At 34.3% G+C, this 19,614-nt stretch overlaps 1 protein-coding gene across 3 annotated transcripts in view; it reads left to right on the plus strand.

Moving 5' to 3' along the window:
- Positions 1-19,614, plus strand: part of Acn (apoptotic chromatin condensation inducer acinus) — a 295,740-nt gene that overhangs the window by 97,002 nt on the left and 179,124 nt on the right. For all 3 annotated transcript variants that reach the window (XR_016547575.1, XM_090383866.1, XM_090383867.1), the window contains exon 5: positions 7,408-7,523. Coding sequence is in view for 2 of the 3 variants with exons in the window: in XM_090383866.1 (XP_090239992.1) it covers positions 7,408-7,523 (116 nt within the window). In the remaining variant the exon portion in view is untranslated. The remainder of the gene's footprint in view (positions 1-7,407; positions 7,524-19,614) is intronic.

The following is a 19,614-nucleotide window of genomic DNA, read 5'->3' on the forward strand; positions in this document are numbered from 1 at the left end:
ACAATTTCCATGTGCACTAGTTTGATGAGGATAAAAAAAACCCATTCATATGGAGTTTTTTTATTACAAGCAATTAATTTCACTACTTGATAACTAGCTTCTAATGCCTTGTCAGAAACTGAGAGTAGATGTCATATATTGGCTTTGAGTTCTGCATTAAAGAATTTATATCGTTCTGGTAGGATGCATGATTTGTTGATAGGTGTCACGTCAAAAAATTGGCACCATTGATTCATTCATTTGAAAGTTTTTCTCTGCAAACTAAATGCTCTGGTTTTGGTGGCAACACATCTCCACACAACTTAAATCCATGTGCCGTATATTCTTTCTTGTATTGTCTTTTAAAAACCCTTGGAGTTTTAGAAGCATTGGATTTCTGTTCATTCTTTGATAAAGCTGAGTTGTCTCTCCACAAAAATTTATCCACTTTAAAGGGTCAGTATAAAGTGAGGTAAACTTTACACAAGAACTCCACATGAACATTCACAAATGCAAGTTGATGCAAAACTGACTGCAAAAAGGAAAAGACCAACCAGTAACCCTGGGGGTAATGAAAAGACTGATATGGGGGGGGGAGGTGCAGTGTTGCAGTCACATTTATGTGCAGGAACACGACATGTGAATATGCAAGGTTGCCAAACTTATTGAAATAATTTACTAATTGTCATTAGTCATCATAGAAGTCTGTCTTTAGAGATTATCATTTCAAAAATTAGTATTAAGCTGGGAGAAAGTGTGGTACACCAGTTGCAAAGCACTGCTGTAGGTTACCATAATAAGACACAGGTGTCCCGTGTTATTTGTACTGTTTGTTCAAATGAATTATATTACTGGTTGAACAAAAGGAAAAAGTCAGTCATTTGCCATATCCAAGACAATAGAGGGTGTCTTGAATTGCCATATGTTATCATGAGGGATTGGTCTCATCACTGAATTCAGGTATAGACAAACAATCTTGTGCTTAATCTTCACTGAGAATCCAGTTAGATTTACATTACAAATACAACAGTCACCTAACTGGATTCTCAGTGAAGATTAAGCACAAGATTGTTTATCCATACCTGAATTCAGTGATGAGACCAACCCCTCATGATTGACATATGACAATTCTTATACCTCCACAGCTTGGCTAGATGCTTTAGAAGACAAATTGGAAGGTATGATTGTCAGATCCCTAATAACTCCAGCCAGTCCAGTGTACATGCCCAACAAACATTGGCACTTGGGCTGTTTACCGAAGGTGAGTTGAATGATCTTATTAGAGATCTTTGCCCTTTCCAAAGGTAAAGCCAAACTTCTCACCTTCAGATTAGAGCAGAAACACTTGGTTGAGAAGAACATAGTGTGTCTCTCTATCAATAAAAAAAGTTTTGGTGATATTCTTTACAGTAAACTGCCTTCTCAGCTACTGCCATAATATCAGCAGAATTTTTAGGGAATTGTCACATGCACACATTCCATCTATATGGTGTTTTCATCGACTCCTCACAGCAAAGTTTGAAAGCTGTTCTCTTGCATAACAGACTTAAATCTATCTGTTTATCCTCATTGTCCACTCTGATCATTTAAAGGAGACATACTGTAACATGAAGGCACTACTTGTAACAGTTCAATACAGCATGTATCAGTGGAAAGTTTGAGAGCTATTATGTTGCATAATGAGAAATTAACACGTTGATTGCCAAGCTAATTTAAGAAAAAAAAATTTCCCTGGGCCAAAAACTATTTAGTGAATAATTTGATTAGTAATTCTAAAATAAATATTGAAATGTCAGTGTCATGCAGTTTTTTTGCTTAAAATAAAAAAGTCTTTTTTTTTTTGTGTTGCATATATGTGGCCAACGTGGCCCAGTAGTTTACTTTATTTCTTGAGATGCCGTGTTGGCCACATACATGTGACGCTATTACAGCATACATACGAAGGTCGTTTGTAATTAGTTTATTGCGTGCACTGCAATAAAACTAAATGCGATAAAATAAACTTTCAAACATCACAATAAATTAGAGATTTTGTGAAAACAAGTTCGTTAGCACACTGTATTATCCCCATTATTATTGTGTTGCATTTCTCTGCAAGTTTGTACGTGTGTTGTAAAAAAAAAAAAAAAATCAAAAGCAATGACTAAAAGAAGAGGAACTGAGAGAAATTGCTGAAAATCTTAGTAGTAGTTCTGAAAATGATAAAGGTTTTGACTCATGATTTGGTAAAAGATCCTGACTGGGATATTTCTTCAAATGAAGAAGAAGATACTGAAATACCAGAAAATATCGAAGGAGTGCTTCAAGACTGGGTGGAAGAAGAAAACACGGATGAGCAATTTGAAAAGACCAAAGAACCTGAGATTGAAGCAACTGAAACAAACGAAGCTATTGACTGGACTGAATATGAAGGATGCCAAAAAATATTTGATTTTACAGGCAAATCGGGACGCAAATATACATTATCAAGAAACATTGCTCATCTTGAGGCATTTTCATTTTTTTTTGATGAAGAAGTAATAAATCTTATTGTAACGGAAACAAACATATGTCGAACAGAAAATTCAGAGTATCCAAGCTTCCCGGCAGAGTCATCTAAAAAAGTGGCTTTCAACAACTGCTGTTGAGATGAGAAAGTTTTTCAGGCTTATGTGGATGGGACTAGTAAGATTGGGTAATATTGCATCTTACTGGTCAACCAAACCTATCTATAAAAATAATTTAGTAACAAAAATTATGCCTTGCAACAGATTTGAATTTTTGTTGTGCCTCATTCACTTTTCAGACAGTGAAACTGCTATTCCAGGGGACAGGCTCAGTAAGATACAGCACCTGATAATGTTTTGCAGCTGAAATATCAGAAAATATTTTTCCCTGGCAAAGATTTCGTCATTGACAAAACTCTTATTCCTTGGAGGGGCAGGCTGATATTCCGACAGTATATTCCAAATAAAGTGCACAGGTATGGAATCAAGCTGTTCAAGTTATGTTCCACTGAAGGATATACCTGGTCGAGCAAGATCTATTCAGGTAAATCTGAAAATTATATAAAATCCGTAGGTTTATCTGCAAAGATCTGTGAAGAGTTATCGCAAGGACTTCTAAATGAAGGTCACACCTTGTATGCAGACAATTTTTATACCAGCTAACATCTGGCATTATCGTTTCTTCATAAAAAAACTCATGTTGGTACATTACGAGTGAATAAAAAATTTATGCCCAAAGAAGTCATGTACTCAAAGCTAAATAAAGGGGAGATGATTGCTAAGGAAGAAAAAAAAATGAAATTATTGTTATAAAATGGGTGAATTATTCTGAAATGCTCGAGATGTGAGACTACTAACAACAAAGCATTCCCTAGAAATGGTTGATGGACCCTCCAGCAGTAAAGAAAGATGGAAAGAAGCAAAAAAAAAAAAAAAAAAAAACGTTTCCTGTTCTAGCTTATAATAAGGGAAAGGCAGGCATTGATCTGTTGGATCAAATGGGTTCGTATGCTACAATTCTAAGAAAGGGGGTAAAGTGGTACCGGAAATTAGCAATAGAATATATACTTAGAATATCAGTTGTCAGTGCGTACGTGGTATATAAGAGTGCCACGCAAAAACAAATAAAAATAACAAGCTTTCGGGAAGAGGTAGTTACAGATTTGCTAAATATAGAACAGAAAGAGAAACATGAAAAGCCAAAATGTGGTAACACTTTTATGGTAACTCATAATGTGGTAACTCGACAAAAATCGATGCAAACAACAAGAAAGTTAAAAGGACGGGCATTTTTTGTTACGCAAAATTGAAAGAGTCAGAAGGAAGATCAGTTACTAGCAGAAAGGGGAAAAGAGTTTCGACGTATTGCCCAGACTGTATTCATCAGCCTTTCATGTGTTTGGAATGTTTTGGACAACACCATAAATCTTCATAATTTTGTAATTATAAAATTTGTAATAACAAAGAATTTTTAAATAATGACCAGTTACTCACTTATTTTTTCTCATAGTGCCATGCAAATTTCATCACATGTATCACCGGAGGCCATGCTTTTCAAAAATAATGTAAATTCCCAACAATCATCAGTGCTGTACAGCTGACGCAGCTCCCACTGAAACAGTGGGTTTTGGCCCGACACGGTGCCTGAAAAACGTAATGGTGTCGGGCAAATACGGCCGACATGGCAGTCAACGTGTTAAAGCCATCCATCTCCATTGCCTACTCTGGGAGTGGGCATTGGGGATGGATGGCTTTAAGTACCTGTTGTGCAAATATTGTTTACAATCTCTATGAGACATTGTTCTACCACAGCCCATTACAATCATATATGATAGCCCCAAAGAAGTACATCTGAGCTAAAATATAGTGTGCAGATATTCTCTCCCCCCCTCTCCTCGTTAAACTTAGCCTTATGAAGAGCTTGAAAGCAGTTGGTAAAATGAATGCAAGGTTTTCACTACTTAAGTGAAAAATTTCTCTACTTTCAGCTAATGTGGCTGGTTATACAACACTCACATGAGCTGATGATCAGTTTGATGTCACTTTTGAATAGCAGAGAGAGAGAGAGATTACCTCATATTTATTCCTTATGAAGAATAGATAATTTTTTTATCATTCAGTGCAAAAGTATTTTTTGTCTCCAGCACATTCATTCATATATATTCTCTCTAATACTGTACTAAGTATGCATTCAAATTAATAGTACATTTGCTGAGATCTTATGTACAGGCAGCCGCTGTATAACATGGTACTTCTGCAGTATGGTTTTGCTCTAACACAATTGATAAATTGCAGCAATCCTTGCACAACAAGGCACTCATATAATGTTTTTGCTCTAACATGGTTAGAGAATTGCGGCAAACGTTGCATAACATGGTATTTTTGAGCTTTTGTGTGGGGGAACCCTGCTGTTATGTTGGATGTAATTTTTCAACATTTCGATTCTTTTTGCGAATCCCCACTATTGACTTGCTAGTCATTATGCAAAAAAAAAATTATTGAGAAATCCCTGTATTAGGTTCTGTGGTATTGAACTTGTGCTAGTTTGAGACAATAAAAATTTGTCACTTTGAAGCTTGCAGTTCGTGTCTAAAGTTTTTTGTAAGGTTATTTTGGTTTTTATTTGATCGTTTATAAACTTTTCCGGGTATGTATTACTAAACTTTTGTTCTTAAGAACTGTATTGGAATAATTTCTTTGTTGTGCATTAAATTCCAGCCCTAAATTATGCCTAAGGAAAGTAGAAAAGCACCATTCAAATGAAACTTTATTTCTGTAGGATCAAAGATGCAAATTTTGGAATGTCTTAAAAAAGGGGAAAGGTATCATACCTTGCAAAAAGTTTAAATTTAAATGAAGGAACAATCCAGACCATAAAGAAAAATGAACAGAAAATTAGAACTGCTGTTGCTGTAGGATCTTTCCTCAAATATGAGAACTCCTTTCCAAGCACTAATAATTGAGAAAATGGAAAAGGCACTCAGTATTTTAATTTGACGGATTTGGATATTACTATTTTTAATAAAAGCTGAGTTTCCAATAGTTATAAAAAAGTATTTTTCTTACTTTTGGAACGTACCCCCCTTTTTTGTACTGAGTCTTATTCCCGTATAACACAGTTTTGCACTACACGAGATTTTATAGGAACCTAACTATCGTGTTATACGAGAGTTACCTGTATTGTCCTTTGTTACATGTAAAAATTTAACTGTTATTATCGCTATAACCACCAGTACTATCTTTTAGTCATTATTAATGACCAAAAGATAGTATTACTGGTTACGACAAAAGCAGGCTTTAAATAATACAAAACGATACATACCAACACGGACATAAATAGAAGTGCTTTCATTTCAAGTAATTAGATTAGTTATTTTTTTCACAATGGAAAAGAAATTCATAAATAAACAAAATGATTCATGCAGCTGTGAGCAACCAGTGTGTCAAAGTATATATTAGTAATATAAATTTTCTGTCACTTAAGCAGCTTGTACAACTGCCTTGTTTACAGTATGATATTTGTTAAACTGATAATGAAGACACTACAAATCTATTGTCATTAATATTGACTTATTATATTGATAATGAATATCGAATAATATGGAATATTAATGACACTAATATTGTCATTTTAGTCATTAATAATGACTAAAATAACTTAATTTTAAATAATAACTAAAATAGCTAAAATTAAACTAAAAAAACTAAAATAGCTAAAATTAAACTAAAAAACTAAAATAACTAAACTAAACCAAAATAACTTAATTTTAGTCATTAATAATGACTAAAATGACAGTATTAGATAGTATTAGTGATTAAAATGATAATAACAAAATGTATAATAATAAAATGTTAATAAGTTTAGTCATTGCTTAATATTCATTGAATATAAAGCAATAAATTCTCCAGAACTGTTCAATGCTAGGTATACCTCTCTAAAATCTGGAAAATTTTTAAATCTGACACCTTATGAGTGCTGGGTTTTAAAGAGTTTACCGTAAACAGATTTGTAGTGTCTTCATACTATCAGTTTAACAAATATCATACTGTAAACAGGGCAGTTTTGTGTAAGCTGCTTAAGTACAGAAATTATTCTACTAGTATATACTTTGACACACTGGTTTCTCATAGCTGTGTAGCTAGTGGAACAACACTATTCATGTTCTTGTTGTTTTAAACAGCTATTTAAAAGCTGTTTTGTCATATTTTTATGACATAAATTTGAACTTAATGTTTTGCTGTTTTACCTGGTTTTACAATTTATGATTAATGTTTAATATATCATAAATAAAGACTTGTATTTATAAGAATACAAGTTTATAAGAATATTTATAAGAATATGTTTATAAGAATTCTTATTCTTATTTTTAGTTGTAGAATATGCGCCTACATTTTTTTCATGATATGTAGTGTTTCGTATACTGAAACATACTCTGTATAAAGTTAACTTTTACTTTAATGAATTCAGTTATTACAAATGTGGGCTAATTGCTTCTTGTCTTTACAGATTGACCTACAGATCTCTTATACTGGCCTCAAAATCCTTTACCCCCCCCCCCCCCCCCCCAATTCTCTGTTTCTAACCCAATTGGTCAGAACTGACTATATTAGAGCATCTGTTCATATGCTTCCTTCTGTATGCAGTTATTTTTTTTTACTAAAATTCTTTGCATGTAGTGTTAAATTAAGATTATTGGTATATTAAATAATTTGTGAAATAACGATCAGCAGTTTCTAAGAATACTGTCAATTTATTAAAATTGGAAAAAAATTTCTGTTTTGTATAATTGTTGCTTATATTCTGATGATGAAGAAATGCAAATAAAATGGCCTAGCAGAGTGAATGAAACTAATTTTTTCCTAGGTTTCCAGTACTTGGGTTTTTATTTCAAAAACCCAAACTATCTAAAACAGTTTGAGTTATTATTTTTGTTATTTATAGGTAAGGATCACCTGTCAGATGGCAGTAATCAAAAACCACAGAAAAAAAGAAAATGGGGCACCAGTACATCTTCTATATCAAAGGCCTCACCTAGTATTTCTACAGATTCTTTGAAGGTAACTTGAATTAAAATTGTGAATGCTTATGATGTACTGGAATTAGTGTTCGTTAATTCTTATTATTTTAATATTAGGTCACTACATATTTAGTTCTTTTATCAATTCATTATTGAATGGAATCATACAGCACATAATGTATAGGATATAATAAGATGGTGTAACAGAAAATTTGATGTTCTCCCTTCCTTGCAAAACTGATGAGGGATTTTCTCTCTTTTCCTCTCCAAATGTGGGCATGCGTACACACACATACACTGGAAAAGGAGGGAGCACTTTTGTAATCCTGTGGGCCTTCCTCTGTGACCCTAGATATGTAGACAGTCACATAAAAATGGATTCTTTCTCTTCTCGAACACAACTTGGAATATTTAGGAAAGCAAATCTGCCTGAGCCTGCAAATGTAAGTTTATGAAAGTACTTCTTAAAAGTAATTGGCATTTTTATGGTTTCATATAGGCCTGTAATGCAGCAACTATTTAGAGAAATGTTTTCTTTATAATTAAAAATGTGTGTCGGGGGTAGGATTGGGGTTAATGTTTAAGTCTGCCATATTTTTAATTTTCCAATTATAAATTTATATTATGAAATTTTACCTTTTATAACTATATAACATAGTTTTCTGCAAAAGATTTGAAGGTGCCTTGTTTTTCCAAATTATTATTTTTTTTCACAGAAAATTGGGAAAATAGAAAAGTATTGTGCCATCATTAATCTTATGTTAAATGTTAATCTGATAAAGATATATATATATATATATATATATATATATATATATGAGGAAATTCTTAAAACCTTAAAAGATAGATGTTCATCGTATGTAACTGTAAAGAATTGGGTTGCCAATTTCAAAAGTGGAAAACTTGACAAAGATGACTGAATGTCAGGAAGACCAGGTTGTCACTAACCTGAAAAAATAAGTTCATAACATTATCCTTTCAGATTGCAGAATATAAATCATAATAGAGATAGAGGAAACTTCCGATATTTCGCAAATGTGCTTTGTAAATAGCTCATGAAGATTTCCACGTGAAAAATTATAATCGAAATGGGTTCCCAAGTGTCTCAGTGCAGGATTGTGTTGCCACATGCCATTTTCGTTCAGTTACAGACAGAACAAAATATTTGTAGAAAATTCATCTGTCAATGAAATAGGGTTGCATTTCTTGGTCCAGAAGCCAAATAGCAATCTGTAAATTTGCAAATTTGAGGCATGGCAGGAAAACTTATTGTCACTGCATTCTGGAATTGAAGGGATAGTATTTCTTGATTGATTTTTAAAAAGAGTATAATTTGATAGTATGAACCAGATATAATGCTCAATACGTTCTACATTGATATCAATATTTGTAAAAGAATAAGAGAAGTTTACCTCTCAATATGATACGTAGAACACTTCCGGAGAAGTGTTCTACGTATCATATTGGAGATTTAATTTCTGGAGAAATTAAACTCTGGAGAAATTAAACTCTGGAGAGTATCATAATCTCTCCATAAATTAAAACGAAAACAATTAAAAAATCGAAAATCTTACATTACAGTAAAAAAAAAACAAAAAACAATAATTAAAAATCAAATAAACACAATTTAACGCAATTAAATTAGTTTTTTTAGTTAATTTTTAATTGCATTAAATTGATTTTTAATTGTGTTCATTTGATTTTTAATTATTGTTTATTTTTTTTTACTGTAATGTAAGATTTTCGATTTTTTAATTATTTTCGTTTTAATTTCTGGAGAGTATCATATGGAAGTGTTCTACATATCATATTGAGATAAACTTCTCTTATTCTTTTACAATTAAAAAGAGTATAATAATTGCAGTAGAATATTATTTAATGTTAATGTCTGAACTAAAGGAAAACTTAAAAGAAAATCAGATGTGACAAACTTCCAAATAAAATTTGTTCTCAGGACAAGATGCTCTTGCACACAACTCATATGAAAATGTCTAAAACTGCAGAAATTCAATTTTAAATTATAGCCTGCCCCCTTATTTCCTATATTTGACTCCACTGAGACTGTCCTTTATTTCCTCGGCTCAAAAAATGTTTGAAATAAACCAGATTTGGCACAAATAATGAAGACTACAAAGATATGGTTTGAAGCTAAAATTCCAGACTTCTGTTACAGTGGTCTAAGTTCCTTATAGAATTAGTGTATAAAGTGTGTAAATATCAGTTGATTAAAATGGTTCATACAGATCTGAAAAACTTAGGAAAATCAAAAGATATGATTCTGGGTTCAAGGAACATGTAGCCAATATGAAGAATGAGAAAGAAAGTGCAAATTTAATGCAATTTACCTATTGCAAGCACAGAAGGAAAAGAGGGAAGAAGCTAAAGCAATTAGTGTAAAAATAAACTGGAATCACATAATGTACTATTCTTTTGATGAATGGAAGAACTTGGAAAGGTTAATGATTTAATGGACAATTAGAGTGGGAATGACGTGTCCCTGAGCTCCTGTCAGTGTAGGAGTATTACTATTTTTAAAATAGTAATTTTAAAACAGTAAAAGTGAGAATGGTGTAGCTATGAGGGGAAATGAAGGGTATTAATTTATGTTAAATGATATTACAGATTTTCTGGAAAAGAATTGACTTTTTAGGTACTAACTTGTTTTCAAAGAAGCTGTGGCCTGAGTTATTTTTCAAAAACTTAACTTTTCTGAAAACACTATAAAAAATCATATATATCTGCCAACTGTCCAGGTTTATGATGAAAATGCGTCTGGCTTGATTTGATCCCTTCTATATCTCACCATCTTAACAGTTTTTCTTGGTCTCTGAATATAACAGTTTTCTGTCTTTTTTTTTTTTCGCAAAAAAATAAATAAATAAATAAAAAATAACACACACACACACTGAAATCACAATTTTTAAAAACTGCAATTTCTGCCTATTTTTGTTAATGAATTCACCTTCAGCTTTCCTAGTCTACCTGTCACCAATAGCAAATTCTAAATGGGAAATATTCAAGGAATTAATCGTGGAAGCTACTAGGCTTTTCATACCAGTTAAGAAATACCGTTCAAAATTTACACCTAAATGGATGTCAGATGAACTAATGAGACCCGTGGCAGAGAAGAAAAATGCATGGAATGCATATAAATTACCAGGAGACATAGATCCTATGGTAGATATAAGCTAGTCTGTAATCAAGTCACAAAGAAGGTTAGGCAGGTAAAAGCAGATTACAAGAAATCTTTAGCAGAGGATGCTGAGAAAAACAGCAAGGCTCTCTTTACTTATATAAACTCTTGAAGGAAGGGGATGAATCACATTAGTCCACGTGATATCAATGGTTTGACTGTTGATGATTTTGCTCAGATAGCTGATAATCTGAATGAGTATTTGCATCTACATTCGCACGTGAGGAATTCTTTTGGGAAGTGGAGGACAGAAGCTTATTAAACTCTAACAGTGAGCTTAATGATTTTGTAATAAATGAGACTACAGTGGAGAAGAAATTGTGAAGTTAAACATAAGAAAGGCACCTGGGGTGGATGGGATCTATCCAGTTATACTAAAGGAGGTGGCAAAGGAAGTAAACAAACCCTTAGCTATAATTATGAGGACATCCTTGGACTTGGGAAGTCGCCATGAGTAGAGATCTGCAAATGTATCCTTAATTCACAAAGGGGATCAAAGGGTGACACGAGTAATTACAGACCTCTTAGTTAGTTAGGAAAATAATGGAGTCACTGGTTAAAGAAGCATTGCAGGATTATCTAGACAAGACTGCAGTAATAATTCAGACAGAGCATGTGTTTGTCAAGGGAAAGTCTTTTTTGACAAATTTGATTGGATACTATGTGGTTACAAAGGAACTGGATGCAAAAAAAATAATTTTGATATCATATATTTGGTTTTCAAGAAAGCTTTTGATACTTTTGCACTTGGAAGACTACTGTACAAATTGGAGCAGTATGGTGTTAAGGACAAGTTGCTACAATAGATAAACGGGTGTTTGAGTGGGAGAAGACAGAGTGGTAATCAGTGGACGCTGCACTTCATGAACTAATGTTATTAGTAGGGTTCGGATTTTTATGACCTTAAAAACGTCAAAACACAATGAAAATGTCATTAAATTTAACCAAATATGACTAAATAATTTACTTTACATACCGTATAAATTATATTTACTTTTTTTTTATTCTTTTAAAGTTGTACAATGACATGTTATACAAATTTCTAACAAGTAATATAATGAAAATATCACAATTTGCAAGTTTTTTTTTTAACATACAAAAACCAAAATGTATAGGCTAAGGTACTAGGCTACTAACACTTAATTGCTAAGTACTTTCCATCGCATTGCGATACCTGTATCCACTCCAAATGTTTTTGAGTTAATCTTCTTCTATCATCTGCTGATATTCGCATGTAAGCAGAGAAGGACCTCTCAACATCACAACATGTGATCGGGGCAAAATTAAACGCCTTAATGACATTGGGAGCTAGAGGAAGTCCTTCAATGGCTGTATCCTCTAAAACTTGGGAAATTTTGTGTATGGTGGTATAAGTCAGTTTTCTAGCGAAAACTGCATCTAATTTATTAACAATTTTCTCTCCGATTTCCCCCAGAACTTATTTCGAACAATTACGCCCTCAAGAGCTTTACTCTTGAGGGCGCCTTAATTAAGGAAGACCTTTTTAGTTGGTGATATCAGCTTGTCAGAATCTCCGAATGTACTTGTTCTGCTACACCGTGAAGACCATGGGCTAAACAAATAAGATGTATCATGCTCGGAAAAAATACCTCCAATGCTCTCCCGGCTTTGAGCATGCAGGCTGCTGAATCCATTAATAAAAGAAGAAAACGATCAGTTTTTACACTGTCCGGCCACAAAATACCTGAAACAAATAAGTAATTGTATATTAATTTAATTTATCATTTTATAATAAATAAAATGATAAATTAAATGCTTCCAATATCTTCGTGAATATTCTTTAGACACTACAAGTAATTATTTAATTAAATATTAAATAATTAATAATGAGTTTAATTTTAACCGCGTAGACTCCCATTCCCGATGTAGCAGCGATCTGTTAATCACAGAGATACGGTACTTATCAAGAGAATCATTAAGAAACCTAGCAACAGTTGCATGATTAGTTTTATCCAGAACCTTTGATTCAAGGAGATACGATTTAGATGGTTCATCTGAATTAAGCTCTGCAACAATAAAATTAGCTATATATCTGCCTTCACAATCCATGGTTTCATCAACTGAACCCCCCCACACACAGCTGCTTCCAATATCTTCGTGAATATTCTTTAGACACTACAAGTAAGTAAATAAATAAACTAATTAAAATATAGCCTACACAGCATTCAGTCTTTTGGATTTTATTAAATAATAAATTATCTTATAAAACCAATGAGAGCATACCAATTAATAGGTCCTCAAGGTAATTTTTCCGTAATGCTGATTTGTCAGGAATTTTTTGGGAGCAGTATTTTTCCAAGCTTTTGAAGATTGGATTGTTCACTTGTTCTCAGGAATGTTTGCGACAACCATTGCTTGGCATAAATCAGCAAAGAATATATTTGGTGTTTTTCGATTTTTTTTTGCAGTAAGCAGCTGCTGTGTAGTATGCACCCCTGAAATTCTCTTTCTCCTTACATTCCCTTCATGCAAAGCAGTAATGTTATGCTGTTGTAATTGGGATACTTTCGCGCACGGAACCCTAAAAATGTATTTACATATTTATTTAAGATTATTTTCCGATTTATATGAAAAATTGTATGAAAAAACTGAATATGCATGAGCATTAAATTTGGAATGTCCATATATGGAAGCATCCAAAAATAAAAATTATGATAGATCTGTTACCAGGTAATTAATTGATTTACTTAAAAAAACTAAATGCAACAAGGCATAATATTTAAGAGTTTAAGATTCTATATAATATCGGTGTAGATACACCATAGATAACTCTTAAAGAACAACTACAATAGTAGTGTGAAAGGCATAATTTCGTCTGTATCTCTTATTGTGCTCTTCCTTCAAAACGAGTTGCCCATGTAATCATCATCATCAGCCATTTTCATTCCACTGCAGGATGAAGGCCTCTCCAGCAACTTTCCAGTTCCTTCTGTTTTGTGCAATGGCCATCCACAAACTCATGAATTTCATCTATCCATCTCCACCGTTGTCTTCCAGGTTTCCTACTAGCTCCTCTCTGTTATTTTCCATTCTGTTATTTTCTTAGTCCCTCTGTCATCATGTCTTCGAGCTATGTGTCCTTCCCAAGGCCATTTCAGTTCTTTAGTTTTGTATAAGAATGTCCTTTACTTGAGTTTGCTGTCTAATCCATGTGTTTCTCTTCTTATCTAACAGTCTGATTCCCAGTATAATTCGTTCCATTCTTCGCTGTGTAGTTCTCAGCTTCTCTTCCATTTTTTTGGTGAGTGCCCAAGTTTCACTTCCATAAGTCATGGTGGGGAGTATACATTGGTTAATTATTTTATGTTTCAGACAAACTGGGATATTGCTCTTCAGTATGCGACTATATTTCCTGAATGCTATCCATCCAAAATTTATTCTTCTCTTGACTTCCAGCCATTTATCATTATTACAGCTAATAACTTGTCCCAGATAAGTATATGACTCCACCTTTTCAATTACTGCTCCTTCAATCATTATGTCCCTTTCTGTGGCATACTTGTTCATCATACTTTTGTTTTAGCCATATTCATCTTTAGTCCGAGATCCTTACTAATTCTGCATTACTTATTAAGATTTTCCTCTAATTTTTTGCGATCTTGGCTTATGACCACAATGTCATCTGCAAATCGTAAATAGTTTAGGTACTGTCCATTCACATTGACTCCTTTCTGTGACCAGTCTAATCTACTGAAGGCTTCCTCAACAGCTTCGGAGATAGTGTCTCCGTTGAACTCGCTTCTCGATTTAAAATTTGCTACTGTCTTTGTCTAGTCTAATAAAGGAGGTAGTGTTCTCATATATTTTCTTCAAAATCATAATATATGGGGTATCTATGCCTTGTCTTTCCAGTGCCCAAAACATTGCCTTATGCTGAATGGAGTCAAATGGCTTTTCATAATCCATAAATTGCAGGCATAATGGTGTTTTATATTCATTTGCTTTCTCCATTAGCTGTGATATTACGTGAAGGTGATCTATAGTTGAGAATCCTGTCCTAAAGCCAGCTTGCTCTTTCGGTTGATTCTCATCAAGTATTCTTTCTAATCTGTTAGTAATGACCCTTGTGAACAACTTGTAGATGTGTGATAAAAAGCTAACTGGTCTATAATTTCCAATTTCTGATTTATCTCCTTTCTTATGCAGCAAAACTATGATTGCATTATTCCACTGCTTAGGCATCACACCTTTTCTAATGCACTTTGTCAAGAGTCTTGCCAGTTTTTGTGTTATGTATGTTCCTCCCAATTTTAACAACAATACAGTAACTTCATCTTCCCCCCAGGGCTTTCTGATTCTTCATTTTCTTCAATGCATGTTCTACCTCATCAGGAAGAATATCGGGTATGTCGTATATGTTGCTAATTTGCAATCCATCTTCCTCACTGCTGGTATCATTCCCTCACTCCTTGTATAATTCTCTATAGTAGTCTTCTGCTATTTGAATTATGCCTTCTCTGCTGTTTATAAGTACACCATCGCTATTCTTCAGTTTCAGTATCATTTGTCTTTCTGTATTACTGCTACTGGCTGCTGATTTAAAAATCCTTTGTTTTCCCCTAATGCTTGTTCTACTTTTCTTGTGTTAAATCTTCTTATGTCCTCTCTGAGTCTCTTTCTAATAGCTTTGCATAACTCAGTATACCTAATTTTTTCCTTGTCAGTGTTTATCTTGCTCTTCATTTTTTGCCTTCGGTTCATCATAATAAGTGTTTCTCGACTAATTTTTTTTTCTTTGGATTTCTTTTTCCGTATAGGTTTCTTGTGCTTTATCACTTTCAGAAAGTTGTAATATTCCTCTTCGATATCTTGGTCCTGAGCAGTCTGCAGAAGCTCAAACTTGCTCTTAAGTTCCTGTACATACTGCTTTTTCTCCTCTTCTGTTATCTCAAAGACCTTTGTATTATTTACTCGAGTCAGTTTTTTCCTTTCCTACATCTATATCAAGTGTACATCTTACCATTCTGTGATCACTTCCAACATTTACCTTATTCAGGACAGTAACATCATTCACAGTACATCTTCTGTTAGTCAGGATGAAGTCGATTTCATTAGTTATTAATCCATTTGGACTCATGTCCACTTTCTGTTCACCCTTTTCTTGAAAAAAGTGTTCATTACTGACAATCCTTGAGATTCTGCAAATTCCACAAGTCTTTGACCTCTTTCATTTCTTTCACCAATTCCAAAATTTCCTATAGTTCCCCTTTCTGCGCTGTTTTGTCTTTTTCCAACCTTAGCATTGAAGTCTCCCATAATAATAGTGTAGTGGGTTTTCTGCTCATCTAGAAGACTCAATTTTGGTGTACTTATAATCCTTAGCTTGTACCTCTTAGAAATCTTGAGTATTAGTCTCGACACCCTTGGTGATGTACTTTTGAATTTCAAAATGTTGTTTTTTAAATCTTTATGGACCAGAAACCCAACTCCACCTTCACTCCTTTCATTGTTTACATTGGTGTACAGCAGATTTCCACTTGATAAACTTATAAGTGATTCATTTCTTCTTGTTTCAGCCAAATCGATGATATTCTAATTCACATTTTCTAATTCCTTTTCCATCTCTAATATCCTGTCTTCACCGATGAGTGATCTTACGTTGTAACAGGCCAAGTTCAGTTTCCGTGCATGGCAGCCTGGTCGTACCCAGAGATTCTTAGCACCCTCTGCTTCCACTGATCCTCTCACTGCCTCACTGCAGTAAGAGGGGGAGTGAAAGCTGCTGGGGACTGAGGGCCATTTGTTTTGTCGTGCTGTCATATGCTGTAGGGTTTGGTCTTTTCCTCTTCACACTGACCAGGCGTCTTGAAGAGAACCACTTTACACGTTCGTTGCCACCTAAGTGACCTAACAGGGCTTACCATCGAGAAGGTGTGCACGAGTTGATTTCAGTGAGGCAGGCCAACCGGACTTCTAAATTTTCTGTAATGGAAAGATATTGGATCCATCAGTGTTTTAGACTGAGGTATTCTGTGTCTGATAACACACAGAATACCTGTTCCCCTCTAAGCAACATGTATTGCACTACCTCAAATAGTAACTAATAGAGAAGACTATTGTTACTTGTCTTATCACCACCCACCAATGAAAACCCGACTAGCTTTGAAACGGTGCCATGTGGGTGGTGGTACTCACTGAGAATAAGTAACAATAGTCTTCTCTATTAGTGAAGCGTTACTTATTCGAGGTAGTACAATACATGGAAAACTCATTGTGAAGGAAGACCACAATATGAGATACAGGTGAAATGATGCCTTTGACACTACTATTTGTTCTTTAAGCGTTATCTATGGTGTATCTTCACCGATATTATATATATTACTTAACTTACGTATCTCTTTATTGCACGCATTGCAATATATTATTTTTCCATCCATTTGGTCACGCTTCGTGATTAGACCGGGGTTCGAGCCCGTCACCACCAAATACGGGGGATGCGGGAAGGTCAGGGAATGACCACCGCATATCCCGGAGCAATATGGCCTTAGTTGCTAATGCTCCTAAAATCCAAATAACAACAACATCCGTTTGGTATGTGTCTTTAGACTCTTCTTTAACTACAGACGAAATCCGTTTTCTAAAAAGCTCAATTTTGGCTTCATCTCACCAACAGCTGAAGTTTCTACTGTATAAAATAAGTTGAACGAATAATTCGTCGAACTCAGTATAAGGCGAAACTACTGTGAAGTTTTAAATTATAGCTAAAATTACGCTATGGTGTCGTTGTGAGTGACTAACCAGCCAATCAAAATAACTTTGGGATTTAGGCACTTGTGCCTGCCCACGCTGGAATGTGAAATGATTAAGTGTAAATTCCCACGGTTTTTTAGAAATATATTTTAAATCAATTTGATAAATAATTTGTCGGTTATCGTAAGATGAAATATGAAAATTTTATGTCGACAAGTATAAAATTTGCTATTAAATATATATTTTTTGAAATTGTGACCTAATGTATAAAATATGATGAAATATGAAATTACAAATACGCTTCTTTAGGATCCTCAGACCATGTAACATGGACCAACTAAGTTTCATGCCTTTATGTAAACGAAAAATGAATATGATAATACATAAAAATCTGAACCCTAGTTATTAGTGTTGTCCCCCAGGGTTCGGTGTTGGGCCTATTGTTGTTTTGTATATTTATCAATGATATTGATGGTGTATCAGTTTTAATATCCAATTATGCTACAGGTTGTTAATGACAATAATAGCAATGTATTACTGCAACAGGATCTAGAAAAGTGCCTCTTCATTTGCCTCTTCTCAGCCCATCTTTGGCAGATGGGCTGAGAAGAGGCAAATGAAGCTTAACATTGACAAATGAAAAGTACTGCATATAGACAGAAGTATCCTCAGAGAAACATACCATCTGTGTGGTACTACACTTAGAGTGGTAGAATATGAAAAAGACCTAGGATTAATTGTGCAGTCAGATTTGAAGTTTTCTGAGTAATGCAGACAAGCTGCCAGAGCAGTTCATGGGGTATTTTCAGTGATATAAAGGAATTTTGCTAGTAGGGAAAATGAGGTGATTATCCTTTAGCCTTGAGAACTGCATACAGATCTGGAGGCCTCATTTTAGGAGGAATGTAGAGTTGCTTGAGTGAATACTGAGAAATGCAACAAGATTGGTGAGGAGAACGAAGAGGGGTCCTGTTGCCAAGAAAGGCTTAAGTTCTGCAAATTGCAATGTCTGGAGACTAGGCACCTGCGAGGTGATCTGATTGAGGTGTATAAGGCCTTGAATGCATTGAGCAGGCTCAGTACTGATGGGATTTTTCCTCTTGCTCAGATTATGAACCTGAGCAGGCATAGATTCAAATTGAGGAAAGACAGTTGTAGAATAGATGTGTGAAAATTTGACTTTAACCAGCGGGTGGTTTGCTGGAACAAACTTCCATCTCTCATGGAAGTTAACAGCTTAAATAAATTTAAGGCCTAACTATACAAACTTCTGGAGTGAATGGATATGTGAAATTTTTTTTTTTTTTTTTTTGGCTGATTCTAAATAAGCACTGGCATTTATTGTTGATGTAGCACATTATTATAGGGTTGAAAACTGGAGTAGCAAGGATATTAAAAGAGAGGATTGGGCACTTCATGGTAATGATCTGTTCTTGTTATCTGATTAATTTGTGTGCTGAAAGAAAGGGTTGTATATCTTCCTGTGAAAGTCGATACATATTTTGTGCACATCTTGTACTATCTAGAAAGGATTGCTAAAAAAAAACAAAGCAAGATAGATTTAAGCAGTTTCTCCTGATGCGTGTCACCGAAGTAAAAAAGAGATTTTTGAAGTATGTGCGTTGACTGTTTTTAGTAAATGTTTAATTACATTGTAAAACCTCTGACAAGTTATTAAAACATGAGATTAGAAGGGATAAGAAAAGCCATATGAGCACCTTTAGAGCTCTAAAATTACAAAGTACAGCAAGCAATCAATAGTAAATGATGCTGACTTATGCTACTATATTACTGCAACAGGATCTAGAAAAGTTGGATAGATAGGCTGAGAAGTGGCAACTGAAGTTTAATATTGACAAATGCAAAGTACTGCATATGGGTAGCAGTAAACCCAGAGGAATGAACCAATTCTCTGTGGTTACTACACTCAGGGTAGTGGAGAATGAAAAAGACCTGGGGGTAATTGTGCAGTCAGATATGAAGTTTTCTGAGCAGTGCAGACAGGCTGCCAGAGCAGGACATTGGGTCTTGTCTATGATATAGAAGAATATTGCTAGCAGGGATAAGGAAGTGATTATCCCTTTGGCAATGGTCAGGCCACACCTTGAGTACTGTGTACAGGTCTGGAGACTTCATTTTAGGAAGGATGTAGAGTTGCTAGAGTGAGTACAGAGAAGGGCAACAAGGTTGGTGAGGGGAACAAAGGGGTGCTCTTACCAAGAAAGGC

The sequence above is a fragment of the Mastigoproctus giganteus genome, chromosome 10 (assembly GCF_048544385.1).
Source record: "Mastigoproctus giganteus isolate SK-2022 chromosome 10, ASM4854438v1, whole genome shotgun sequence".
Lineage (NCBI taxonomy): Eukaryota > Metazoa > Arthropoda > Arachnida > Uropygi > Thelyphonidae > Mastigoproctus > Mastigoproctus giganteus.